The following is a 25,776-nucleotide window of genomic DNA, read 5'->3' as shown; positions in this document are numbered from 1 at the left end:
GCCTCCTTTATTCTCAAAGAACAAAGAAATTACAGCACAGGAACAGGCCCATCGGGCCTCCAAGCCTGCGCTGATCCAGATCCTGTATCTAAACCTGCCACCTATTTTCTAAGGGTCTGTGTTCCTTTGCTCCCTGCTTATTCATGTATCTGTCTGGGTACATCTTAAATGTTGCTTTCGTTCCCGCCCCTACCATCTCCTCTGGCGACGTGTTCCAGGCACCCATCACTCTCTGCATAAAGAACTTTCCACCCAAATCTCCCTTACACTTCACCCCTCTCACCTTGAACTCGTGACCCCTAGTAATTAAGTCCCCGCTTCTGGGAAAAAGCTTCTTGCTATCCAGTCCATCTATACTCCTCATGATTTTGTAGACCTCAATCAGGGCCTCCCCTCAACCACCACCTTTGCAATGAAAATAATCCTAATCTACTCAACCTCTGTTTGTAGCTAGCACCCTCCATACCAGGCAACATCCTGTGAACCACCTCTGCACCCTCTCCAAAGCATCCACATCCTTTTGGTAATATGGTGACCAGAACTGTACTGAGTATTTCAAATATGGCTGAACTAAAGTCTTCTATAACTGTAACATGACCTGCCTACTCTTCCAGTCAATACCCCATCCGATGAAGGAAAGCATGCCTTATGTTTTCTTGACCACTCTATCGACCTGCGCTGCCACCTTCAGGGAACAATGGACCTGAATGCCCAGATCTCGCTGTGCATCGATTTTCCCCAGGGCTTTTCCATTTACTGTATAGTTGGCTCTTGAATTGCATCTTCCAAAATGCTTCACCTCACATTTGCCTGGATTGAACTCCATCTGCCATTTCTCTGCCCAACTCTCCAATCTATCTATATTCTGCTGCATTTTCTGACAGTTCCCTTCACTATTGCTATTCCATCAATCTTAGTGTCATCTGCAAGCTTGCTAATAAGACAATCTACACCTTCTTCCAAATCATTTATGTGTATCACAAATAACAGTGGTCCCAGCACGGATCTCTGTGGAACACCTCTGGTCACCGTTCTCCATTTTGAGAAACTCCCTTCCACTACTACTCCCTGTCTCCTGTTGCCCAGCCAGTTCTCTATCCATATAGCTAGGATACCCTGGACCCCATGAGACTTTACCTTCTTCCATCACCCTACTTATGGGGAACCTTATCAGATGTCATACTAAAGTCCATGCATATGCCATCGACATCCCTTCCCTCAACAATCAACTTTGTCACCTCCTCAAACAGTTCTATTAGGTTTGTAAGATATGATCTTCCCTGCTCAAAACCATGTTGCCTATTGCTGATAAGCCCATTTTCTTCCAAATGGGAATATATCCTATCCCTCAGTATCTGCTCCAGCAGCTTCCCTGCCACTGACGTCAAGCTCATAGATCTGTAATTACCTGGATTATCCCTGCTACTCTTCTTAAACAAGACGTTAACAATTCACCAGTCCTCCCGAACCTCACCCATGTTCAAGGATGCTGCAAAGGTATCTATTAAGGCCCCAGCTATTTCCTCTCTTGCTTCACTCAGTAACCTGGGATAGATCCCATTCGGACCTGGGCACTTGTTCATGTTAATGCCTTTTAGAATACCCAACACTTCCTCCCTCCTTATGGCAACTTGACCTAGAGTAATCAAAGATCTCATCCAAATCGTTTATATAAATGACAAACAAAAGTGGATCCAGTCGCAGTATTTCACAATAACTTACTGATAATATTTGGTTTTGAAGAGGTTTTCAACCTGAAAATTATAAAACATGATTTGAAAAGAAATTAATCTGAAATTTGTAATATAGCTATCACTGTCTGGGCAAGCACTTATTGCCTATCCCTACAAAAGTGGAACGCTGCTGGTCCCAGGCCTCCAGTCTGAAAAACAACCCTCCATTGCCATTCTCTGTCTCATACCATTAAGTTAATTTTATATCCAGTTGACAAGTTAAACAAACAATTGCAGTAATCTAATTTTTATGTAAACCTTTGGAGGAGTGTTTGAAAATGTCACCTGGTGCCTTGTATAGTTTTACCAAGCCTTACCTATTTTTATGCTCCATTCCATTTAAAATAAAGACCCAACTTTTCATTTGTTTCTCTATTCCCTGCTGAACCTGTACACTAACTTGTTAAGGTTCATGCACAAGGCCCTCTAAATCCCTCTGTGCTGCAACTTTCTGCAGTTTTGCCCCATTTAAATAATATTCAGCTCCTGTTTTTTTTTCTGCCACATTGCATTACCTCACGTTTTCCCACAAATATTCCATTTACCAAGTTTTTCCCACCTGTCTATATCCCTTTGCAGATTCTGTGTCAGCCCCACCACTTGCCTTCCCATCTGTTTTGGTCACCAGCAAACTTGATCACTTCCCTCATCCAGATCATTAATATATATTGTAAATAATTGTAACTATTATCTGTTTGTTTTTAAGCTACCACTATTTGTAAAGGTTTGCTTGTGCTGTGTTTGTGAGTAGAATTAAATCTCTTATTGCCGCAAATTTCTGTTCAAGTTTCTGGAATTTCCTGCTTACAAATATGTAAATTCTGCCACTCTGCCGACAAGTGCAGTATTTTCTAGCATTTCTCAAAAACATTTTAAGGTGGTGGAATGGGGTGACGCTGGTCTGGAGGGGTGGGGGAGGGGGGAGCGGGATTGGTTTGGTTTGGAAGTCTTTGGTAGTTTGTAGAGTAGTTTGTAAGTTGTGTGACCTGCAGGAAGGGACCAAATATTATTTGATCTGGAACTGAATCTCAGCAGTTCCAGTTAGTATTTGTTGCAGTATTTCACAATAACTTACTGATAATATTTGGTTTTGAAGAGGTTTTCAACCTGAAAATTATAAAACATTACTACCATGATTTGAAAATAAATTAATCTGAAATTTGTAATATAGCTATCACTGTCTGGGCAAGCACTTATTACCTATCCCTAATTACCCTGAAAAAAGGTGGTAGTAAGTCACCTTCTTGAACCAGTTCAGTCCTTGGAGTGCAGGCAAATCCACAATGTTGTTAGAAAAGGAGTTCCAGCATTTTAACCAGTGATAATGAAGGAATGGCATTGTGCAGCCCTGAGGGGAACTTACAGGTGGTGATGTTCCTATGCATCTGTTTTGTTTTAGCATGTAATACAGACAGAAAACAATTCCGTTCAATTGATATTTTGTTGAGCTAACAGTGATGGAAAAGCCTGCTTGGAAAGTGAAGCTGCAAGTCATCCAGACAGGTTGAATTGAAAGCTTAGATGTTTTAAGTGTGAATACTAATTTTTGGGTAGAAAACTTTGTATAATCACCAATGTATCTGAATAATCTGGCAATAACAATGTGCCTTCTGAAACTATATCTGTTCTAATGGGCATGTATTTAAGATGAGGGGGGGAAAGGTTTTTGTACAGAGAGTGGTAAGAGTCTAGAACGCGCTGCCAGGGATGGTGGTGGAGGCAGACACGATAGGGCGTTTAAGGGGCTTTTAGATAAACACATGAATATGCAAGGAATGGAGGGATGTGGACCAAGGGCAGGCAGAAGGGAGTAATTTAATTTGGCGTCATGTTCAGCATATAATCGTGGGCCAAAAGGCATGTTCCGTGTGTTGTTCCGGTTTGTGTTCTATTCCTATAGCAGTAAAGTGAAGTGTACCATTTTAGTGGAAATGTGTTTCATTACTTGTACATCGCTGCTGTATTTGAAATATTGTCTGTGAAGTATACATATGTATCAAGATAAATCATGTTTTGATTCTTGAGCAACAGTTATTATGTGAAACTTGTGAAGTATGAATAGTTTTGCAGTGTTCAAAATAGAAGCTTTTTGTTTTAAAAGCCACAGCAGATAGTTAAAATAGCATAAATTCTATTCATGACCATGGTGGTAAGTGTCCTGCTCCAATTAACCAATTGTATCTTGTTTAGGTAAGAAATTACATCAAAGAACATGGTGCCCGCCAGCGCTCTGTACGTGAAAGCTGGAGAAGAGGTAGTTACGCTGGCTGTGGGGTCAGCGGTTTGAGTGGAGCCAGTAGCAGCAGTGGCAGCATGGTAAGCTCAGCTAGCAGCACTGGATCCAGTGGCTGTAATTCTGCATCTGCTTCAAGTGCCAACATGAGCCGGGCACACAGCGACAGTAACTTGTCCTCAAGTGCAGCTGAGAGAATAAGAGACTCAAAGGTATGGGGTTCATTAATTCCAAACCATCATATTTACAAGTTTAGATGTTGCTCATGGGTCATTCGTGCTTTTAATTTTCATTGGTGCTGTATGTAATCCAGTTTGTCTTTTTGATGTCTGTGTAGCAATGAGCATTTGTACAGAACTGTGCAGTTTCAGACACTAAAATCTGACCGAATAAATTCAATGTTTCACTACCTTTCTTTCATATCCGTACGTTGGGGAAAATTGTTAGTGATCCCGACTCCTTTGTTTAAAGAATATATTTGTATTGCAATGTTGCTAAATCAATAATTGTTTAAAAACTGGACTTCTATCGCTGAGTTAAAAGGATGAGTGTGAGCAAGTCGGGAAAAACATGCAAATGTTCCCACAGGTTCTTTCTCCTTGATTGCACAAGTAATATGGTGAAGATCCGTCAGGAAAGATGCTGCGAAATTTGTTTCGTCAGAAAAATCTGAATCAACACCCTTCTTCCTTTGGCACCAAACTCAAACATGTGAGCCAATGTCATGAAAACCAAAGCACTGCACTTTTGAGTAGCAGGAGCATATCATGATCTCCTTCGGATGGAGAAATCAGATTTGTTTATCGGTTTATTTTAAAAGAAGAATACATGGGGTTTGTACGCTCTGAAAGTGAGAGTTGTGTGGTGCGACATGGAAGAAGTGGTTTAGAACAGCATGTTTTCTGAGCTTTGTCCGTCACATTGGACTATCAAGTTTTACCTGCAGTGCACAGGACAAGTTGATCAATGAGATACTCTGCTTTTTATTGCCTTAACTTTAATGTAAAATAATGGACTATTGAAAGACACACATGCAATTTGCAATCTCTAATCTTTGGACAGTCAATAAACCTAGTCCACAGAGTACTCTGTGGCTTAAATAGCTGACAATCATTTTTTTAAAAAACAAAGGATGAATGTGCTGAGACGACTCGTATCTTTCTTCCTACCTTTTCTCAACCCAATCCTTCCCAATTGTTCAACAGAAGCGATCCAAACAGCGTAAGCTGCAACAGAAAGCCATGCGGAAGCGTCAGTTGAAAGAGCAGCGACAAGCAAGGAAAGAGAGACTGAGTGGCTTATTTCTAAATGAGGAAGTGCTCTCTGTGAAAGTGGCAGAGGAAGACCATGAAGCAGATGTAGACATCTTAATGTGACCAACTGTAAAATGTGTTGAATTTAAAAGATAATCCATGATAACACTATCCAGCCGAAAGACTGGAGCTGAAAGCTTGAGACAAAAGGGGATGATTTCCATTTCCAACTTAACATTCTGTACCTTATTTTGTGTTTTTAAGACATCTCGATAAGTTTAATGAAGCTGCTGAACACTGATTTGTACAGAAAACTAATGTAGTTAATAACGTATCTAAATGACCTGGCAACAACAATGTGCTTTTGAAACAATATATTCTCCCATAGCACTAAAATGAAGTGCACTATTTTAGTGGAAATATATTTCCTTATTTGTGCATCACTGTGGTATTTGAAATATTGCCTGTGTAATATACATATGTGTATTAAGATAATTCACGTTTTGATGCTTTACTTGCAAAATATTATGTGAAATCTTTGGATAGTTTGGCAGTGTTTAATAATTGTTGCCACCAGTGGAGTAATTATCTGCCATTACCAAATTGCATGATTAGCTCAGTTAGCTTTTAACATTTTTATAGAAATTATGCATTTATCCACATTGCACACATGGGATCCCGGCGTATGCAAAGGCTATGACATAGAAATTCCTTCCAAGTCCAATGATTTCTATCAGAGAAGAATTGATGGAGAAGGAAAGTCAAAAAGGAATATTTCAGTTATTGAAAATACCTGTCTCACCTCATAATTACAGTGGGGAAAATATAATAGTTGGAACAGAATTTTGTTGAGAGTCGCATTTCTTTTTGACGTAAAACTTTCAAAGTCAAGTTTCCCTCCAAACAGACCACTTGTGATATTGTCACTGGGGAATAATCTGAAGAGACTATGTTGAAGACCCAGACCTTCATATTGGCTTGACGCCTGTTTCCCAGCTGTGGTATTCACTCTTGGTCATTGAGGAAGTTTCATTTCAACTCCCATCACAACCTGCTTTCCAATATTACGGTCAGTAGGAAGTTATAACTCCAATGAACCATCACTATATGTAATGAATGGCGCCATATGGGCTGAGAATGGAAACCAAATCGATGAGTCCAACCTTCTGAGACAGTGCCAACGCTGCTTTTTAATGAGAAAGTCTTTAATTTGCCATGACGATGACTCTCCTTCCTCTAACATTGCTGACTGGCAGCATCTGTCGAGAGAAAACCAGTTAACCATTCGAGTCCAGTGACTCTTTGTCTAATCTTTTCCCTCATGTCTCCCTGGACCCCAGATTTGCTTTTCTTTGCCACAACAATGCTATGTATGCTGTATAGTAAAGGGGAGATAGATGAATAATATGCTGTGTGCAATATTTACTATAAATTTTGTGGTAGGTCAGTATTTTACATGCAGTGCTATATAAGAGGAACTGTAAAGTAGCTTAATAGAAAATGAAGAGCTGCGAATGCTGGAGATCTGAAACAAAAAGTGCTGGAGAATCCCAGCATGTCTGGCACCATTTGAGGAGAGGAAATGCATTTTGAGTCCAGTGACCAGAGTTTGTCCAGCACTTTCTGTAGGTTATTGCGTTAACAACATGAAGGAAAAGTGTCAAAACAAGTGTGTTGGATACAATATTAAGCACAAGGGAATTGATTATTCTTGCACACCTTCATGTGTGAAGGAAAAATGATGCAGAGGCATTAATCGATCCTGTCAGCTTTCAATTTTAAAAAGATAATTGCTGTGCTCCAAAGAGCAGAAGTTGGTGGCCTTTTTCCTAGTTACATTGTTGTTAAAACCTTTGCGGCCTTGTAACTGATACCTTTTGTACGTTAAGCAAAATGACTTACTAATGTGTTGAGATGTTTTAGATGACAAAGATGAAACAAAACCCTTTTGTTTTGCGTGTGGATTTGTCTGTACTGTAATTTTTCATCTAGATGTATGGGAAATTAATTATTCCTTCTGGTGGAGTTATTTGTTGCTTGGGATGAAGAGTTGGGTGATTTGGTGTTTTCTTTGAACAGTTCTGCAGGTGAAACTTGGGAAATGAATTGTATGTAAAATCTCTGTGCGAGAGCGAGAGTAATAAGCTGGCAATTTGAGAATAATAATAGTTTGCATATCAGAGTGGAGTTATTTCAGTACATGGCTGTATCAGAAGAACCAACAACTGAGGTAGGGTAGGTGTTGCAGTGTGGCTGACGTTAACCCCATGGGATAGATTCATGAGACTGGTGTCTTCAGGGGAGCATTGGATATGAATGTTTTGCTCCCAGCCCAAGCGCAGTTGTGAGCATAGGAGTTACTTTGTCCAGTAACTGGAATAGTGAATGTTTTCAGTTGTGGGATTGCATTTTAAAAGTCAAACCAGTACTACTTGAATACTGCTGAAAATGAGAAACATTTTGGAAAAGCTTTGTATCTTGTGCTCACCAGGACAGAAGCAAGAATACCAGTTCTCAGTGGGACCTACAATTTATAATGCTCGAGTGGAAAGGGTAGTGCGAGGCTGACAAGAAATCTCCTTCGCTGACTAATCACCCTGTGCAGTCTAAAACGTTGTTCCCTTTTGAAATTTAGTGATCTTCTGTCCTGAGTGCAAGTTAAAAACCTTCGGCATGTTTCTTTTTTTAGCAATACTCACACTCTGCACCACTAATTAACTACTTGAATACTGCAGAATCGCTGTTGTAAAAGTCATGTCTTGTGGTATTAAACATATTGGCATGAAAGTTCCATCTTGCAGGGCTGTATATAAGTTTGCCTCTTGATATTTTAATGTAATTTTTGTCACCCTATTGAATTTACGAAAATGTGAAAATAGTGGCAATGATTTCTGTAGTACTGTCTAGCAATGGGCCATTCCATTTTACTATATCTGCTGCTATGCCTGTTCAGAATTGTACAGTGATCATGGTCTTTAAAAAAAACAATGAATGCAGGTTTTGGATTTATTTTTTTGCATAGCAGAATCTTTTATGAATTCTGCAGTTTGCTCTTTTCTATTGGAGTATATTAAAATTATTTACATGTCAATAAAGGCCGTTGTTTTGCATTCATCATTTCAAAGAACTTTAAGGCATTTCTGCATTTGAAGGAAGTTCAAGTATAATGGTAAAGATGGCAGTGAGTTTTGAGAAGATTTTTAGCTCAGGTTGAGGTTCTAGATGTAGGTTTGATCGCTGAGCTGGAAGGTTTGGTTTCCGATGTTTTGTCACCATTCTAGGTAACATCAGTGAGCCTCTAGCTGAAGCATTGGTGGTATGGCCCGCTTTTTATGTAAGTGTGTAGGTTTCCTTGGGTTGGTGATGTCATTTCCCATTTTTTTCTCAGGGTCACCCGCGAACAGCTGTACTTCCTGCACATATGTCTAAGGAAACAGGTACTACTTAAGTGTCTTAAGTACAACCCTCCCCATAATACCTCACCAGCCAAAAGAATAGCTGAGCAAAACGACCACAGAATGCTTAGAGAAATGGTCACTGATGCCCACAACAGACTCCGTAAACACAACCTGGAAATTTTGTGCCAAAAAAAGCTGTCTTAGTAAGAGGATTAAATTACAACTTCCAGGATGCAGACTTCTTAGCAGCATTAGAAACAACACTGAAAGACAACAAACTCTCAGAAGAAACCCAGCAAACCATAGGACAGAGAGTTGCACCAACATTAAGCAAGAAGAAGGAAGGAAACACACTGAATACACAAGAAAAGAAAGCACTAGAAGGACAAAAAAAAATTATCCTACTGCAGACAAAGGATGCTTGACAGTCATTTTAAATCAAAGAGACTACATTGAGAAAGCGAACGCACTGCTTGCAGATACCAAGTGGCGATGGACTCAACTAGAGAACCGAATCAAATCCCTACTCAAAAAACTTCAGAAATCTGGAGAAATAAATAAGATCAACTTCCAAAAAATGAAACCATATCGATCCAACATACCATGCTTCTACGGATTACCCAAAATTCACTAACCAGGAGCCCTCCTCAGACCCATAGTCTCGCTACTTGGCTACAGATTTGCCAAGGCGCTACACCAACGACTAATACATTTAGTAGAAGACTCACACCACTCCATCCACTCCACCCAAGAATTCCTGAAGACCAGCAAAGACACAAAGATAGAAGAGGATGAAATAATTGTCTCCTTTGATGTAACAGCCCTGTTCACATCCATCAACATCAATCTGGCCAAAGAAACACTGACTACACCATTAGAAGACCCAAAGACACACACACCAAACACCATTAATTTCATTAGCAAGGACAGTATCGTCAAGCTAGTGGACCTCTGCCTTACCACATACTTCACCTTCAACAACAAAACCTATAGACAGACCAATGGAACCCCCATGGGATCTCTGATATCATGGTTCTTAGCAGAGACAGTAATGCAGAGATTCAAACAAACAGCTCTGGCAACCATCCAACCCAAACTTTGGGTCCGCTAAGTGGATTACACCTTTGTCATCATCAAATGAAACAAATTAGAGGAAACCTCCAAGACCATCAATAATGTTATTACTGGCATAAAATTCACTAAAGAGGAAGAAAACAATAACACTCTGCCATTCCTAGATGTCACCAGTAGAGTGAACAGCCAATGGGGAACATCAAACCAGCGTTTACAGGAAAACAACATGTATGACCAAATACTGAACTACAAAAGCATTCATCCCAACATCCACAAACAAAGCTGCATTAGAACATTATTTCAAAGAGTCACCACACACTGCAGCACAAAGGAACTATGCAGAGCAGAGGAAAATCACCTATAGGGTGTATTCAAAAAGAATGGGTACCCAATGAACACAGTCCACCGATTTCTCAGCAACAAACCCAAACAAGCAGACAAAACACATCCAGAAACCCTAGCATCTCTCCCCTACATCAAAGACATCTCGGGAATGATTGCCAGACTACTCAGATCTCTTGGCGTCATGGTAACCCACAAACCCACCAACACACTAAAACAGCAGCTAATTAACTTGAAGGACCCCATACAGACAACAAGCAAAATTAATGTCATTTACAAAATACCTTGCAAGAACTGTAACAAAGACTACCTTGGACAAACAGGCAGAAAACTCGTCAACAGGATACATGAACATCAACTAGCCGCAAAAAGACATGACCCACTCTCACTAGTATTTTTACATAGAGATGAGGAAGGACACCACTTCGACTGGGACAACACATCCATCCTAGGACAAGTCAAACAGACATGCAAGAGAATTCCTAGAGGTATGGCATTCCAACCGGAACTCCATCAACAAACATTGACTTGGATCCCATTTACCACCCCCTGAGAAAAAGAGCAGGAAATGATGTCACCATAGGAAATGACATCACCAATCCAAGGAAACCTAAACACATAAATAAAAAGTGGGCCATACCACCAGTGCTTCACCCGGAGGCTCACTGATGATTTTACCAAATATGGTGACGAAATGTCTGAAACCGAACCTTCCAACTCAGCGAGCAAACCTACATCCAGATAAAGATGGCTTTAAGCAGTTTATTGATCATTTCCGACATAAAATTTATTTAAAATGTTCTGTCAAAGTCTGGGTGGTGTCCGATAAAAACAAAGCACTGTGGATGCTAGAGATTTGAATGTACTGTGGGGGTTGGCGGGGGGAGGGAGGTGGGGAGCATCGCATGCTTTCCACTTTATTCATTTTACAGTCTTACAAGCTTCTAGCAGGTAGCCCTAATGCACATTTCTCTATTTCAAAATATATTAGAATTCTACTTAAATAGTGCATATGCTGATACTTCTTTTTAACTATTCACTATTCTGCCAAAACTGCTGAGTTTTGTGACATGAGTTGTTTATTTATCATTAGGCAAGGTAAAAGTTTAAAGTGAATGTATCCTGCTTTCTCAAAAACCTTTCAAATTCTGCAAATTTAAAAGTAAGTTGTGAGGAATTAGAGATTGTGAATTTAAACAAGAACTATTTCTTGAAATTTGCGGATAGTAATTCATGTTTTTCAAAGCATGGTAGATATAAATTACTGTATTGGTCTCAACATCAGTTAGCAAGTTGGAATATTTTAATACACTTTCATTCCATCTGAAATCTTTGGTGGAACTTGGTCAGCGTTAAATGTGTTTTAAAACTCATCAGTAAATGGCTAAGTAAAAGTTAAAAGTATGTCCAATCTGCATGCAGCTTCTGCCTGTGAGAAACATAGTGCATTTAAAGGGAATTTAGATAGAACTGGTGTTGATATGGGTTTGGTGAAGAAAGGTAGGAGAAGGTGGGTACAGAGTATAAGCACTGGCATGGTCTCGTTGAGCCAAACTGTTTCTGAACAGTGCATTGCTTACAGTTGTGCATGAAAACAAGATTTCAAAGCAATTAAGGATGAGAGAGGACACTTATACTATCTCATTTCACCCGATCAGACAGGCTGTACAATTCCCTCCTCTCCATCGTAACTTTGAATTGTTTCCAAAATGGTTCCAGAACCTCTCCCCTGCAACTCTCCATTCCTTTATGAACAGTTCGATATTAAGCTTCAATTGACCCTTTTTAACTCTGTGTGATCTTACTTCAGAGTAGATTCCCTACAGTATGGAAACAGGCCCTTTGGCCCAACAAGTCCACACCGACTCTCCGGAGAGTAACCCACCTAGACCCTATGTTTACCCCTCACCTCACTAGTGCCTCTAACACTATGGGCAATTTAGCATAGCCAATTCACCTGACCTGCACATCTTTGGACTGTGGGAGGAAAGCGGAGCACCCAGAGGAAATCCACGCAGACACGGAAAATGTGCAAACTCCACTCGGACAGTTGCCCGTGGCAGGAATCGAACCCGGGTCGCTGGTGCAGCGGGGCAGCAGTGCTAACCGCTGAGCCACTGTGCTGCCCTTTAGGTTATGTAAGTCCATATTTGCCACCTTCATTCCTTTACTATTTTGAATACATAGTGTGGTTAGCTTTCCAATAAATCCATTTCCGAGAAATCCAAGTTTTTTTTGTTGCTTTTTGACAACTTGACCATTTTATGCTAGAGATCAGCCTAATGGTACTTTACCACGCTGGCTCAGGTGCTTGAGTGTGCTTATTGATCAGCATGAGTGCATCCTGATCAGATCAATCCTCATTTTAATTCATCATTTTGTCTCTGTATTGTGCTTTATTTTTACTGATTATGTGATCATTGAACTCAACAACTGATGTTCAAAAATTTGAGTGTTTGTTTTTAATGTTTTAAAGAAAACTCTATCTTCATTCATAATCTTTTTTGGTCTGTTTTTGAACCATTGATATTCTCACTTGAGAATGTGTGGAGTCAAATCGTGCATGGATACCTTACAAAAATTTGTCAAATGATCTGGTGCTGATGTTGATGGATATAATGTGTCTATAATACCAGAAGAACCTCGCCTTGTGTTTGAATCTTACCATCTTCGAAGCCCACTGGAGAGGACTTTGTTGTCCTCAGCTTAACATCTTTTTCCAGTGGTTGCACATTCAGCTGTGCGGCATTCTCATCGTACCTCAATGAAGTAGTGGATTCTGAGGCTTCATTCGAAGGTATAAGTGCTACCAGAGAGTCAAGGCTGTTAAGCAGGCAGCCAGGATAAGAATGAATGAGTCAAATAAAAAGAATGCTGTGGGTGCTGGAGATCCAAAATAAAAACAAGGTGCTCCAGAAACTTTGGGTCTGGTGGCGTGTATGAGGAGAGAAACAGAGATGCTATCTCTGCAAAGTTCAAATTCATTTTGAGACGGCTAAAATACAAAAGCATTGGTATACAAGAGGCTGTCTAAGGCTGTGGTCAAATTGCATTTGGAATATTGTGCGCTGTTTGGGCCCCATTTTTCAGGAAGGATGTGCTGTCCTTGGAGGGGGTGCAAAGGAGGTTCACAAGAATGATCCTGAGGTGAAGACCTTGTCATATGATGAGTGGTTGAGGACTTTGGGTCTGTCCGTGGTAAAGTTTAGAAGGATGAAGAGATACTTAATTGAATTTTATAGAATACTGAGAGGCCTCGATCATGTGTATGTAGAAAATATGTTTCCCCTAGTATGACAGACGAGCACTTGAGGGCACAGCATCAGAGTGAAGGGGCAACCATTGGAAACTGAGATGTGGAGGAATTTCTTTAGCTAGAGGATGGTGAATGTGTGGAACTCATTGCTGCAGACAGTAGTGGAAGCCAAGTCATTGAGTGTATTTAAGACAGAGATAGGTTCTGGATTAGTAAGGGGATCAAAGGTTAAAGGGAGAAGGGAGGAAGATGGATTTGAGAAACATCTCAGCCATGATTGAATGGTGGAGCAGACTTGATGGGTCAAAATGAACTAATTCTACTCCTATACCTTATAGTGTTTTGATCTCTTTAGTTATGAAGAAGAGTCATATCAGGCTCTCAAGGTTAATTCTTTCTCCCTCCTCGGAAGCGTCCAGACCTGCTGAATTTCTATAGCATTTGGTTTGCATTTCAGAATTGAGAATGTCTTTAACTTTAAATTATGATGAGCCTGAGTACTTCAAGCTGCTACTAGAGGAAATTGCGACTGTTGAGGTCATTTAGCTTGCTATCTGTCATGGAGAAGGTGTTATAATCGGTCATTAAGAGGACTGGCCACTTGGTGGGAAAAAAAACCAAGATTGTTGGGAAGAGTTAATTTTAGTTTTGTGAAGGGGAAGTGATGTTTAACTAGCTCATTGGAGTTCTTTGAAGGAGTAGCATGCATTTCGATAGGTGACCCCGTAAAGTGAATTTCCAGAAGGCATTGAACAAAGTCTGAAGTTATTGAGTAAAGTTGAAGCACATGGAAGAGGTGGTAACTTATGAGGAGAAATTTTAAAATAACTAGCCCTCAGAAGGCAGAGTACGCATGAGTAGTTGATTTTCTGGTCAACTGAGTATAATGATTGGGGTCTGTGTTTGGAATCTCAGCCTTCTACAGTACATATCAATTGCTTAGATGATGAGTGAAGGCACAATGGTTAACTTTGAAGGTTGGCAAGCATGCAGGGAAGAGCAACTAGGAGGTCGAAGACTTATATGGATAGATCGAGTGGGCAAGATATTTATAAATTGAGTTACAATGTGAGAAAAAGTGAAGTTGCTTACTTTGGAAGGAAGAATTTAAAAATTAATGGAGAACAACTGCATGATCAAGTGTGTAATGTGCAAGATAAAGCAAGTGGTTAAGGCGTTTCATGGAATCCTATTCTTTATTACAGGGGAAATTGCACATACCAGTAAGGATGTTACATTTCAGCTGTACAGGACATTAGTGAGACCACATTATTAACACTGTTGCTTTGGTCCACTTGGAAACATGTGAATGCAATGGAGGAGGTGCAAACAAAGAAAAGGGTGATGTGAGACAAAACGTTCTTCATGTGGCAAGTAGTTAAGATGTAGAATGCAAATTCCTGGAAATGTGGTGGAGGCAGGTTCAATTAAGACATCCAAGAGAGCATTGGATGATTGTTTGGATAGTTATGGTGTACCAGCAGAAGGCCAGGATATTGGGACAGAGCCAGTACAGGCTCGATGGGCAGAATGGCTACTTCCTGCACGGGAATAACTCTGTGATAATCAGCTTTAGAAGTTTGCATGAAATGAAAAAGTTGTCTTATGAGGGAGATTTGGACTGACTGGGCTTGTTTTCACTACAGAAGAGTCCCACCAGGCATTAACTTTGTTTCTCACCCCACAGATACTGCTGGGTTTTTCTAGCAGCTGATTGCCTTTGATTAAGATTTCTAGCATCCACAGTATTTTGGCTTTTATTGGTTTTCACTGGAGAGGGAGGGGTGACTTTATGAAGTGTGTAAGGTCCTGAGCATTATTGGCAAGGTGGATGTGGCAAAGGTTCTAGATTAGAGTGAGTCTAGCACTGGAGAAGACACTTGTAAAATTTGGGATTGCCGTTTTGGGACAGAGATAAGGAGACTTTTTTTTCAGAGGGTTGTTGGACTCTGCAACTCTGACTCAAAATGTGGTCAAAAATCACATGACACCAGGATACAGTCAGGATATAGTCCATTTGAAAACAAGCTTTCAGAGCCTCATTCCTGCATCAGGTACACAGCACCTCCATATGGTGGAGAATTTTTAAGGGGAAGATGAATCAATTCTTGTTCACTGGGGGACTGAAAGGGTATTGGGTGTAAATTTGAATGTGGAATTTGAAGTAAAAACCGATCCTATTAAATGGCAGAGTAGATTCAAGGGGTTGAATGGCCGACCTGTACTCCCCAGTAACTTACCTTTTAAGTATCAAAGAAGCGAAACATTTTGATATAGGATCACCAGTGTGGAAACAGGTCATTCAGCCCAACAAATCCACAGCAACCCTACCAAAGGCATGCCACCCAGATCCATCCCTATCCCTGCAGTTCCCATGGCTAACGCCTCTAACCTACACATCCCTGAACACGATGGGTAATTCAGCATAGCCAATCCACCTAACTTGCACATCCTAAGATTGTAGGATGAAGCAGGAGCACCCGGAGGAAACCCACATAGACACAGGGAGAATGTGCAAACTCTGAAATCATGAGGAGCATAAATAGGGTAAATAGACAAGGTCTTTTCCCTGAGGTGGGGGAGTCCAGAACTGGAGGACATAGCTTTAGGGTGCGAGTGGAAAGATATAGAAGAGACTTGAGGGGCAACGTTTTCACACAGAGGGTGGTGTGTATGTGGCGCCAGAGGGGGTAGTGGAGACTAGTACAATTGCAACATTTAAAAGGCATCAGGATGGATATATGAATAGGAAGGGTTTGGAGGATATGGGCCTGGTGCTAGCAGGTGGGACTTGATTGGGGTGGGATATCTGGTTGGACCGAAGGGTCTGTTTCCATGCTATACATCCCTATGACTCCACGCACGCAGCCACCTGAGGCTGGAATTAAACTTGGGTCCCTGTAACTGTGAGGCAGCAATGCTAACCACTGTGCCACCCTAAATCTCGCTAGCACCTTGGACCAGAGAAGATTAAGAGGTGACCTTATTGAAGCATTCAAAATTATGAACAATTTAGGGTAATGAAGAAAGAAGGGCAGCATGGTGGCTCAGTGGTTCACATTTAGATTAGATTAGATTACTTACAGTGTGGAAACAGGCCCTTCGGCCCAACAAGTCCACACCGCCCCGCTGAAGCGCAACCCACCCATACCCCTACATTTACCCCTTACCTAACACTATGGGCAATTTAGCATGGCCAATTCACCTGACCTGCACATCTTTTGGACTGTGGGAGGAAACCGGAGCACCCGGAGGAAACCCATGCAGACACGGGGAGAACGTGCAAACTCCACACAGTCGCCTGAGGTGGGAAATGAACCCGGGTCTCTGGCACTGTGAGGCAGCAGTGCTAACCACTCTGTCACCGTGCCACCCACCATTTCTGCCTTAGCGCCAGGGACTCTGATTTGATTCCACCTTCTGGCGACTGTCTGTGTGGAATTTGCACATTCTCCTTGTGTCTGCATGAGTTTCCTCCCACAGTCCAAAGATGTTCATATAGGCGGATTGGCCATGCTAAAAATTGCCCATAGTATCAAGGGATGTGCATGGTTAGGTGGGTTAGCTATGGTAAAAAACCTCATGCAGGGTTACAGGGTTAGCTATGGTAAAAAACCTCATGCAGGGTTACAGGGTTAGCTATGGTAAAAAACCTCATGCAGGGTTACAGGGTTAGCTATGGTAAAAAACCTCATGCAGGGTTACAGGGTTAGCTATGGTAAAAAACCTCATGCAGGGTTACAGGGTTGGGGTATGATGGTACTGTGCCTTTGAGAGAGATTTGTTCAGTGCTGTTCCTCTTGCTGAGAGATGTTGCCACAGTAGTGATGCGACATCTGCTTCAGAAGCAGCAGATAAACAACTTTGACTTCCTTCAGTGTTCTTTTAATTGGACAAAAGGAGCATGGGTGGGTAGAGTCAGGCTTGCACTGACCCAGGGTTTTAGTTTTACTTCCAGTTGGCATTTGGAGTGAGCTGCTGAAGCTGACAGATACAGGTTGGTCTCTCTCTGCTGCTAGATTGTTTTCTTCAGAGTTCCTTTCTCCTGGGTTGGAATAGCATGTGAGGAAAACCTGTTTTGTTAAATTTGCCTTTGCCAAGGGTGCACTTATGGGTTGCTGCTACTACGATGATTTTTAGTTAAATTAAATACTATTTTATTAAATATTTCAACAGAGTAAAGTTATAACCATATAAAAAAATATTTTAATTATATTGTAAGAATAAAGCGTGTTTTGCTTAAAGCCTTGTGGTAGACCAATAAAATCACATCTGGAACACAGTGCCTTATGTTATGGACTAGGCAAGACCACTCAAAACATTCTTAAGCAGGCACCTCAGACCATAACTTTGCAATTTGTTTTGGTAAGTGTACAGTGAAAATTACCCGGATTAAGTTACCTAGATTGACTACTAGATTTTAAAACAGACAAAAATATATTCACAAAATTACGCAATGAAACACAAAGAACAGAATAAAGAACACCTACAGAACTCAGTCGATCCAACTAGCCTTAATTATGCTGTTCTGAATATACACAACAGTTCCAATAACAAACTCACTTTAAAAAAAACAGTATAAATGGAACACATGCTTACAGGTTGAAGTTGAAGGACAGAAAGACAGAGAGAGAGTTTCTACGCAGCTCCCTGATGAACTCCTTACCAGATCAAGACTGAACTAAACTGCTCAGCTCAGCGAGAGAGCTGATCACTCCCCTGTCTTTATACAGGCCACTTCTAAAACATGACCACTTTGGCCTGGAGTCTCATCTGTTGACATATAAACAAAAGGCCTTTCAAAATACTTTTCATCTCTGTAGCAAACCAGACTGATTGGACCCTGGCCTGGTTTATTAGCCCTCTGAAAAAAAATCAAGGACAGAGTCTCCTTGAGCCAAGGAACAGCTTTTAGGAAAAAAAGGGACTAGCTTTGTTGCACTCATACTTGCCTGTAAATTAAATAAAAAGGCTATCTCCTTGGTACCTTTTGAGGAGATTTGGCCTGGTCTATAACAGAGATGTGGAGGTGGTCTGGGTGGGGTGCTCTTCAATTGGTTGGTGTAGACTTGATGGGCCAAAAGCTATGGGAGGTTTTTAAAGTGAGCTGGACCTGTATTTGAAGGTAATAAATTTAGATGGTTATGGAGATAAGGCTGGAGACTGTGGCTAGCTGGGTAGCTCAGGAGCCGGTACACACACAAGGCCTAAATGGCCATTTTCTGTACTGTAAGCTTCAGCGATTCCAGGACCTCTAGGTATTGGATCCTAGATTCAACTTCAGCTAAGAGTCCTGAGGTGTGCAATCGAAAAGTGTGCAATATGTAGAAGGGAAATAATATCAAGTGTCTCAAGTTATTTCACATGAGTGAAATCTTAAAATGTGATACTGGACCACTTGAGGTATTAGTCAAAAAGTGTGGCGCAGGAAAAGCACAGCAGGTCAGGCAGCATCTGAGGAGCAGGAGAATCGGCATTTTGGGCATAAGCCCTTTATCAGGAATGCCATCGTTCCTGTTGAAGAGCTTATGCCCGAAACATCGATTCTTCTATCCTTGGATGCTGCTTGACTTGCTGTGCTTTTCCAGCACCACACTTTTCTATTCTGATCTCTAGTATCTGCAGTCCTCACTTTCTCCCACTTGAGATATTAGGACAAATAACAAAACCTTGGTCAATGTAGTTGAATTAAAGAAGAATTTTAAAGGGATCATATTCAAGATGTAGAAAATGATAAGAGTGAATTCCACAGCTAGGGCCCAGATAACTGAAGGCACGGCCACCTTTGGTGCAAAGATTAAAACAGAGGGTGCACAAGAGATCAAAATAGGAAGAATGCATAGATCTTGGAGGGTTATTTGACTAGAAAATACTTTAAGCGGTAAGGATGGACACGGCCATGGGAGGATTTGCAAACAAAGATGACATAAATAACCACTACTCATATACAAAACAAAATTAGTCATTACTTGAATATTAATGCAGTTCTGCCCACTCAAGTAATCCTCATGCTTTGTAAAGTCTAATAAAACACAATATTTATTGGTGTCACAACTTAATGGGTGGTAGGACGAGACAGCACCCACCATGATTATTTAGCATTGTGATTTCTGTTGATTTTTATTCATTTTGGAAAGTGTTCAGTAGAATAGAACAGTGTGATGTTACGAACCATCAAATGTATACTGCCCTGGTTTGACTTGGCTTTCACCTGTAATGAAATACTTGAGAAAAAAGATGTGATGTCAATGTGCTGCTTTTTAACAGTGAAAACCTTTGCCAGCTCTGGTTTTCAAAGAATCCTAATTGCCCTCAATTCCAGACAATTCAAAGATGTTGGAGCAGCTGTTGAGTTTAATTTTAAGGAATAATATTTGTATATATATAACATGGTGTTTTTTTCTCTCTCAACTGCAGTAAATAATTGATGCCAACCTTCAACTTTTTGACCAAATTAATATTATTTTTTTAAGTTGGAGTTCTCTGTCCATATTATAATTACTTATGGGACAATATAGCTTTTGTTGACACATTCATTGATGACAGAAGAAATTCAGCATTCAATGCCATTTGTTAATTATTTCTTAACTTTATCTCAGTTATGACAGCACATTAAGCCTACTCTTTGCCAATGTTAATCTGAAAGACTAGCTGATAAAGTGGGAATCATTTTGAACGAGATTGTCAAATTGTACTTTCGTCATCCCGACAAACGTAATCATATCTTTTTTTTTACTGTAATCTGCTGATAGGCTCAATATATGGCAAACATGTCCCTCAAATTGCTGTAATTTGTCTTGAACACATGAATTCATATGTATATTTGCACAGCTCGGTGATGGATGCTAAAAGTGCTTGGATATGGATCGTGAATTTCTTTTGCTTTATTGCACGCATATTTCCTGTGTACTTTGATGGTTTATGTTTAGATTTGTAGGCTAAAGATGACATTAGCTTGAATAAATCCATTATTCCTTTGAGCCCTGTTAACCTGATTTCGTTTTGTAATGGAAGCATGTCCTTTTGGTGTCACTTGGTAACATTGATTTTTGATCAGTCCTTATGAAATTCAAAACTGTGACTCATTCACCATTAGTACTATTATGAAATGACATATTTCTCATCTTTGTTTAACTTCACTGACCCAATATATTCTATGTGTTTAAGGAGTGCATTATTTCCACTATATAGAAAAAAGTAAAACCTCTCTGACATAATTACCAATATTAATAGACTTCTTAACTGCTTTTTAAAAATAGTACATCTTTGCTACATTGCCTTGTTTTGTAGATGCTGGAAGCGTCATCACAAATTGTTAAGGACTTTAAGCTACAGTATCCCAGAGTGTAAGAAATATTTATTTCAATGAAGTGGTATTCTATTAATGAATGTATTTTAATTGTATTTCAGAACTTTTGTAAAAGGCAATTTATAGTTTAGAAGTCCTTAAACTGTTCATTTTTTGTGCTCTGAGTTGATGTATTGTGTAATTGTGTTTCCACCTTCACTACTTTCTTACTGATGTTTTATAAAGCCTCCCACTGCCTCTCCTTGTGATGTCAATACAAGATAAATAGATAAGTCTGTCACTTTGAGGGAAGGGAGAACTCAGTTGATCATGAAGAATGTATTGAGGAACAGAAGTATGCTATTGAGCTCATCGATACAGTAATGCTGATCAAACATTTCAATTTCTTCCAGCTACACTATCCCCATTTCCCTGTACACTATTGGTAAGACCATAAGTCATAGGAGCAGAATTAGGCCATTCAGCTTCTCTGTCATTCTCTGCCATTCAATCCTGGCCAATATGTTTCTTAACCCTACTCTCCTGCCTTCTTCCCATCATCCTTGATCCTCTTCCTAAGCAAGAAGCTATGAAGTAGTCTTAAATGTACTCAAAAAATTGACCTCTGCAGCAATGTATTCCACAGATTAAGCACCCTCTGACAGAAGGCATGAAGATTTGATTCCATGTGTCCAGATTCCCATAACATTACCACTGTACCATCATCTCTCCCAAACTCACTATGACAGGAAGTGGTTAAATTGAATCATACAGGTGGATCATCTGTCAATTGTGTCGTATTGGCTGGGTGGATTGGATATGTTAAATAGCCCATAGTATCCAGGGATATTCAGGCTAAGTGGATTAGCCATGGGAAATGCAGCATTAAAAGGGTAGGGTGAAGGGCAGGTCTGGGTGGGATGCTCTTCAGAGGGTCACTGTGGATCCAATGGACCGAATGGGCTGCTTTCACAGTGTGGGAATTATATAATTCTATATAGGTGCTGTTAAGTGGAGAAGTTAATGAAAGAGAATGAACTACAGAGAAAGTTCAAGGAAAGATAAGAGAAAACGTAACTGGAGCATAAACATTGCATGGAGATTGGTTCAGTGTTGAATTAGCACTGACTTCAGGGGGCTGAGTGGTGTAGGTCGAATAGAATGTTTGACATCACACTCTACCTACAGTAGCAGGCACCAACTCATTTTCTTTGTTACCCAGCTAATGTAGCTCTGAAAACAGCTGCACGCCACAGCTGAAGTTTATGACCTTGGTGTTTGAGTTTATTTATGAATTTGGTCCATTCATAAATAATGCAATCACTTACAAACGATGCTAGAAGACATTTTTTGCAGGATGGCTGAGCCTGGATTTTAATTTGTTTCCAAATGCTCCCCATCACTATTTCTGCTCAGGGAGAATGCAACATGGCACATCAGTGATTAACTTCATTACTGATGTTGGTGCCAATCCCTGTTCTGACCACAAGGAGGTATCTGTGAGCTGAAAAGAAATAGAGACTGGCTCATTCTCCATCATACTGCACTTTGCAAGTCTGGGCGTTAAACAAACTAGAAATAACAGAAGAGGGATTTGAATCTAGGACATTTCTACCCCAATCACTCCTCACCTGACTTCTCTGAATCCTGAATATTTAATCCTCAAATTGGCATTATTAAAAGGCAGAAATGACCACTGATACTGTTTGTGGGATCTTGCTGTGTGGCAATTGGCTATTGCCATTCATACATGACAATAATAACATCTGTCAAATGCTTCATTGACTGTTCGGCAATTTAGAATTTTGAGGTTGTGAAAGGCATTATGTAACTACATGTCCTTTCTATCTTTACTCAGGTGTTCAGTCATGATTAACAGCCAAGTTTGTCATCTTGTTTATTTTGTTTATTTCTAACTGCACATTGCATACAGTATTAAATTAAATGAATAAATGCTCAGCTGCTTTCTCTTTTGCTAAAGTTATGAGTGGGTTGAATTTATTTTAGCTGCAAGGTTTTTTTTGTATAGCTATGCAGTAATATTAATTAAAGACAGGATAAGAATCACGACAAAACCCAGGATACAAACCCTCAGCAAACTAAACAAAAACATTGAGTTAACCCTTTGGCAAACAGAACTAAGCATTCTCCCGAGTCTGTGGACACCTTTCTCAGCAGAATTGGCTGATGAAAATGTTAACAGTGTTCAGAGTAATGTATTCAGGTCATACTGAATGACATCCAGCTTGTTAGTATTCACAAGTCCCCTGGCAGTTTTATATGTGTCAGTTGTCAAACTCATAAGCAACAATTACATTTACAATTTAGGTATACTGTTATTAAGACCTAACGTTGGCTTTAGAAGAACAAGCTGATTAGATGTGTGTATAATTTTGTATTGTTCCTGTGCCAGTTACTTGTCAAAACAATTATTTGATTAATTAACGACAGCAGCTTTGTTCGCTAAGATTTACTGTACTCGATTTTTTGACATTTCTTATTTCTAAACTAATTATGTTTGAATTGAGACAAACAGACTCTATTGTAGGGATCAAGAAAGTAATGACTTTTATCATACACAAAGATTGGTTATGATTGTATGAATGATTTGAACTTGTTCAACTGATCATGGTATTTCTTCTTAAATATTATTCTTGAATTGTAAGCATCATGTGAGCAGCCAGTAATTAAGAAAAATGCAGAAATCCTTGAGAATCTGCAGAAGCGAGTTTCCATGATGGTGTCATAGAGTCATAAAGATGTACAGCACAGAAACAGATCCTTCTGTCCAACTTGCCCATGCTGACCAGATATCCTACATTAACCTAATCCTATATGCCCCCTTGCCTCTGAGCCCTTCCTATTCATGTACCTATCCAGATGCCTTTTAAATGTTGTCATTGTACCAGCCTCTACCACTTGCTCTGGCAGCTTATCCCATACATGCACCATTCTCTGCATGGAAAAGTTTCCCTAGGTGCCTTTCATATCTTTCCTCTCTCACCTCAACCCATGCCCTCTAGTTTTGGACTCCCCTATCCTGGGGAATAGACCTTGTCTGTTTAACCTATCTATGCCTCTCATGATTTTATAAAACCTCTGTAAGTTCACCCTTCAACCTCTGACGCTCCAGGGAAAATAGCCTCAGCTTATCCCTATAGCTCAAACCTCCAACCCCGGCAACATGCTTGTGAATCTTTTCTGCAACCTTTCAAGTTTAGTAACATCTTTCCTAGCAAGAAGACCAGAATTGAACGCAGTATTCCAGAAGTGGCCTAACGAATGTCCTGTACAGCCGCACCATGACTTCCTATACTCAATGCACTGACCAATAAAAGCAAGCGTACCAAACTCCGCCTTCACTACCCTGTCTACCTATCACTGTCGACCAGTCTACCTGCCTACCACTTTCAAGGAACTATGAAGTTGGACTCCAAGGTCTCTTTGTTCAGCAACACTCCCCAGGATCTTACCATTAAGTGTATAAGTCCTGCCCTGATTTGCCTTACCAAAATGCAATACCTCACATTTTTATCAATTAAACTCCTCTAGATCGGGTTTTCTTTTGAATCAGAAGGTTAAGTTGGGAAGTTATGTTTTGTTCTTCTTTGAATAAATGGGGTTGAGAGAAAATTTGATGGAGGTGTGCGAGATAGTTTTTCCCTGTAGATCCTATTTCCTTGAGCTGATGATACAAGGACAAAGGGGACACAGATTTAGGATTTTGGGCAAGAAATGCACGGAGAAGATATTTTTCTTTTACACATGTGAATGAGGAGTAGGCCACTCAGCCTCTTGAGTCTGCTGATCTGTTTGTGTTTCAAATTCCACAATCCCACCTACTCCTAGTAACATTCAATGTTTATTAGACAAGGGAATCAATCTATCCCTGCCTTAAAAATATTCACAATGTGGAGGAGCCGGTGTTGGGACTGGGTTGAACAAAATTAAAAATCACACCTCGCCAGGTTATAGTCCAACAGGTTTATTTGGAAGCATTGCTTTCAGAGCGCTGCTCCTTCGTCAGACAACTGTCTGATGAAGGAGCAGCGCTCTGAAAGCTAGTACTTCCAAATAAACCTGTTGGACTATAACCTGGTGAGGTGTGATTTTTAACTTTAAAAATGTTCAATCACTTCATTTCCTCTGCCCCAAATTGGAAAATCACAAACGTAAACAGAAATTGCTATAGAAATGCAACAGGTCTGTCAGCATCTGTGGAGAGAAAGCACTTAATGTTTCACGAGTCCCGTGGCCCTTCTTCTGTATCCTGAAGAAGGGTCACTAGATGCAAACATTAACTCTATTTTCCCTCTCCCAATGCTGCCAGACCTGTTGAGTTTCTCCATCGATTTCTGTTTTTCTTTGTTTCAGACCTCCAACATCCCCACTCCTCTTTTTATTTTATAGAGAGTCACAAATTTGCACATCTCTCTCCACCCTAAAAGGGTGGCTCCCAATTTTTAATCAGAGTCCTCTAGTTCAATCATTTCAAATGAAAATTTGACTCGTTGAATGGTTGTAGCAGAGAAGGAAGCCATTCACTCCATTCTCTCTCTGTGTTGTCAGTCTTTAAAAGCAACTCACTAAGTTTAGTCCATCAACAGAAATTATAAAGAGACTGGGTTAGTGGGCCATTTAGTGGCAAATAAAAGCATTACCACTTTGCTGCGGTCTGTAGCCATGTAAAGGGCCAGCTGGAACACCATATTCATTTCCCCCCCAAAGTACATTTTTTTCCGTATATTCATTCACAAGATGAGGTTGTCGCTAACCAGGCAAAATTTATTACCTATCCCCAATAACCCAGAAGGCAGGTAACAGTCAACTACATTGCTGTGGGTCTGGAGTCTCATGCGGGCCATACCATGTAAGCATGGCAGTTTCCTTCCTCAAAGGACATTACTGCACCTGATGGGTGTTTTGTGTCAAGAGTGAGAAAGCACAGCAGGTCAGGCAGCATCTGAGGAAAAGGAGAATTGACATTTCAGGCGTAAGCTCTTCTCCTCCACAGATGCTGGCTGACCTGCTCCAGCACCACTCTCTTGACTCTGATCTCCAGCCCTCACTTTTTCCTGATGGGTGTTTTCCCAACAATAGATCATGGTAATCCTTAGACTCCTAATTCCAGATTTTTAAAATTGAATTCAAATTCCATTGTTTGCTATGAGCAGGATTCAAACCCAGGTCCCCAGATGT

At 40.3% G+C, this 25,776-nt stretch overlaps 1 protein-coding gene across 1 annotated transcript in view; it reads left to right on the top strand.

Moving 5' to 3' along the window:
- Positions 1-8,460, top strand: part of fam199x (family with sequence similarity 199, X-linked) — a 35,018-nt gene extending 26,558 nt beyond the window's left edge. Inside the window, exons 6-7 of the mRNA XM_072595581.1 lie at positions 3,924-4,178; positions 5,172-8,460. Coding sequence (XP_072451682.1) covers positions 3,924-4,178; positions 5,172-5,342 — 426 coding nt within the window. The 3' untranslated portion in view covers positions 5,343-8,460. The remainder of the gene's footprint in view (positions 1-3,923; positions 4,179-5,171) is intronic.
- Positions 8,461-25,776: the final 17,316 nt, after the last annotated feature.

This window comes from Chiloscyllium punctatum, chromosome 25, assembly GCF_047496795.1.
Source record: "Chiloscyllium punctatum isolate Juve2018m chromosome 25, sChiPun1.3, whole genome shotgun sequence".
NCBI lineage: Eukaryota > Metazoa > Chordata > Chondrichthyes > Orectolobiformes > Hemiscylliidae > Chiloscyllium > Chiloscyllium punctatum.
The sequence above is the reverse complement of the archived record's forward strand: the minus strand, read 5'-3'. Positions and strand labels throughout refer to the sequence as shown.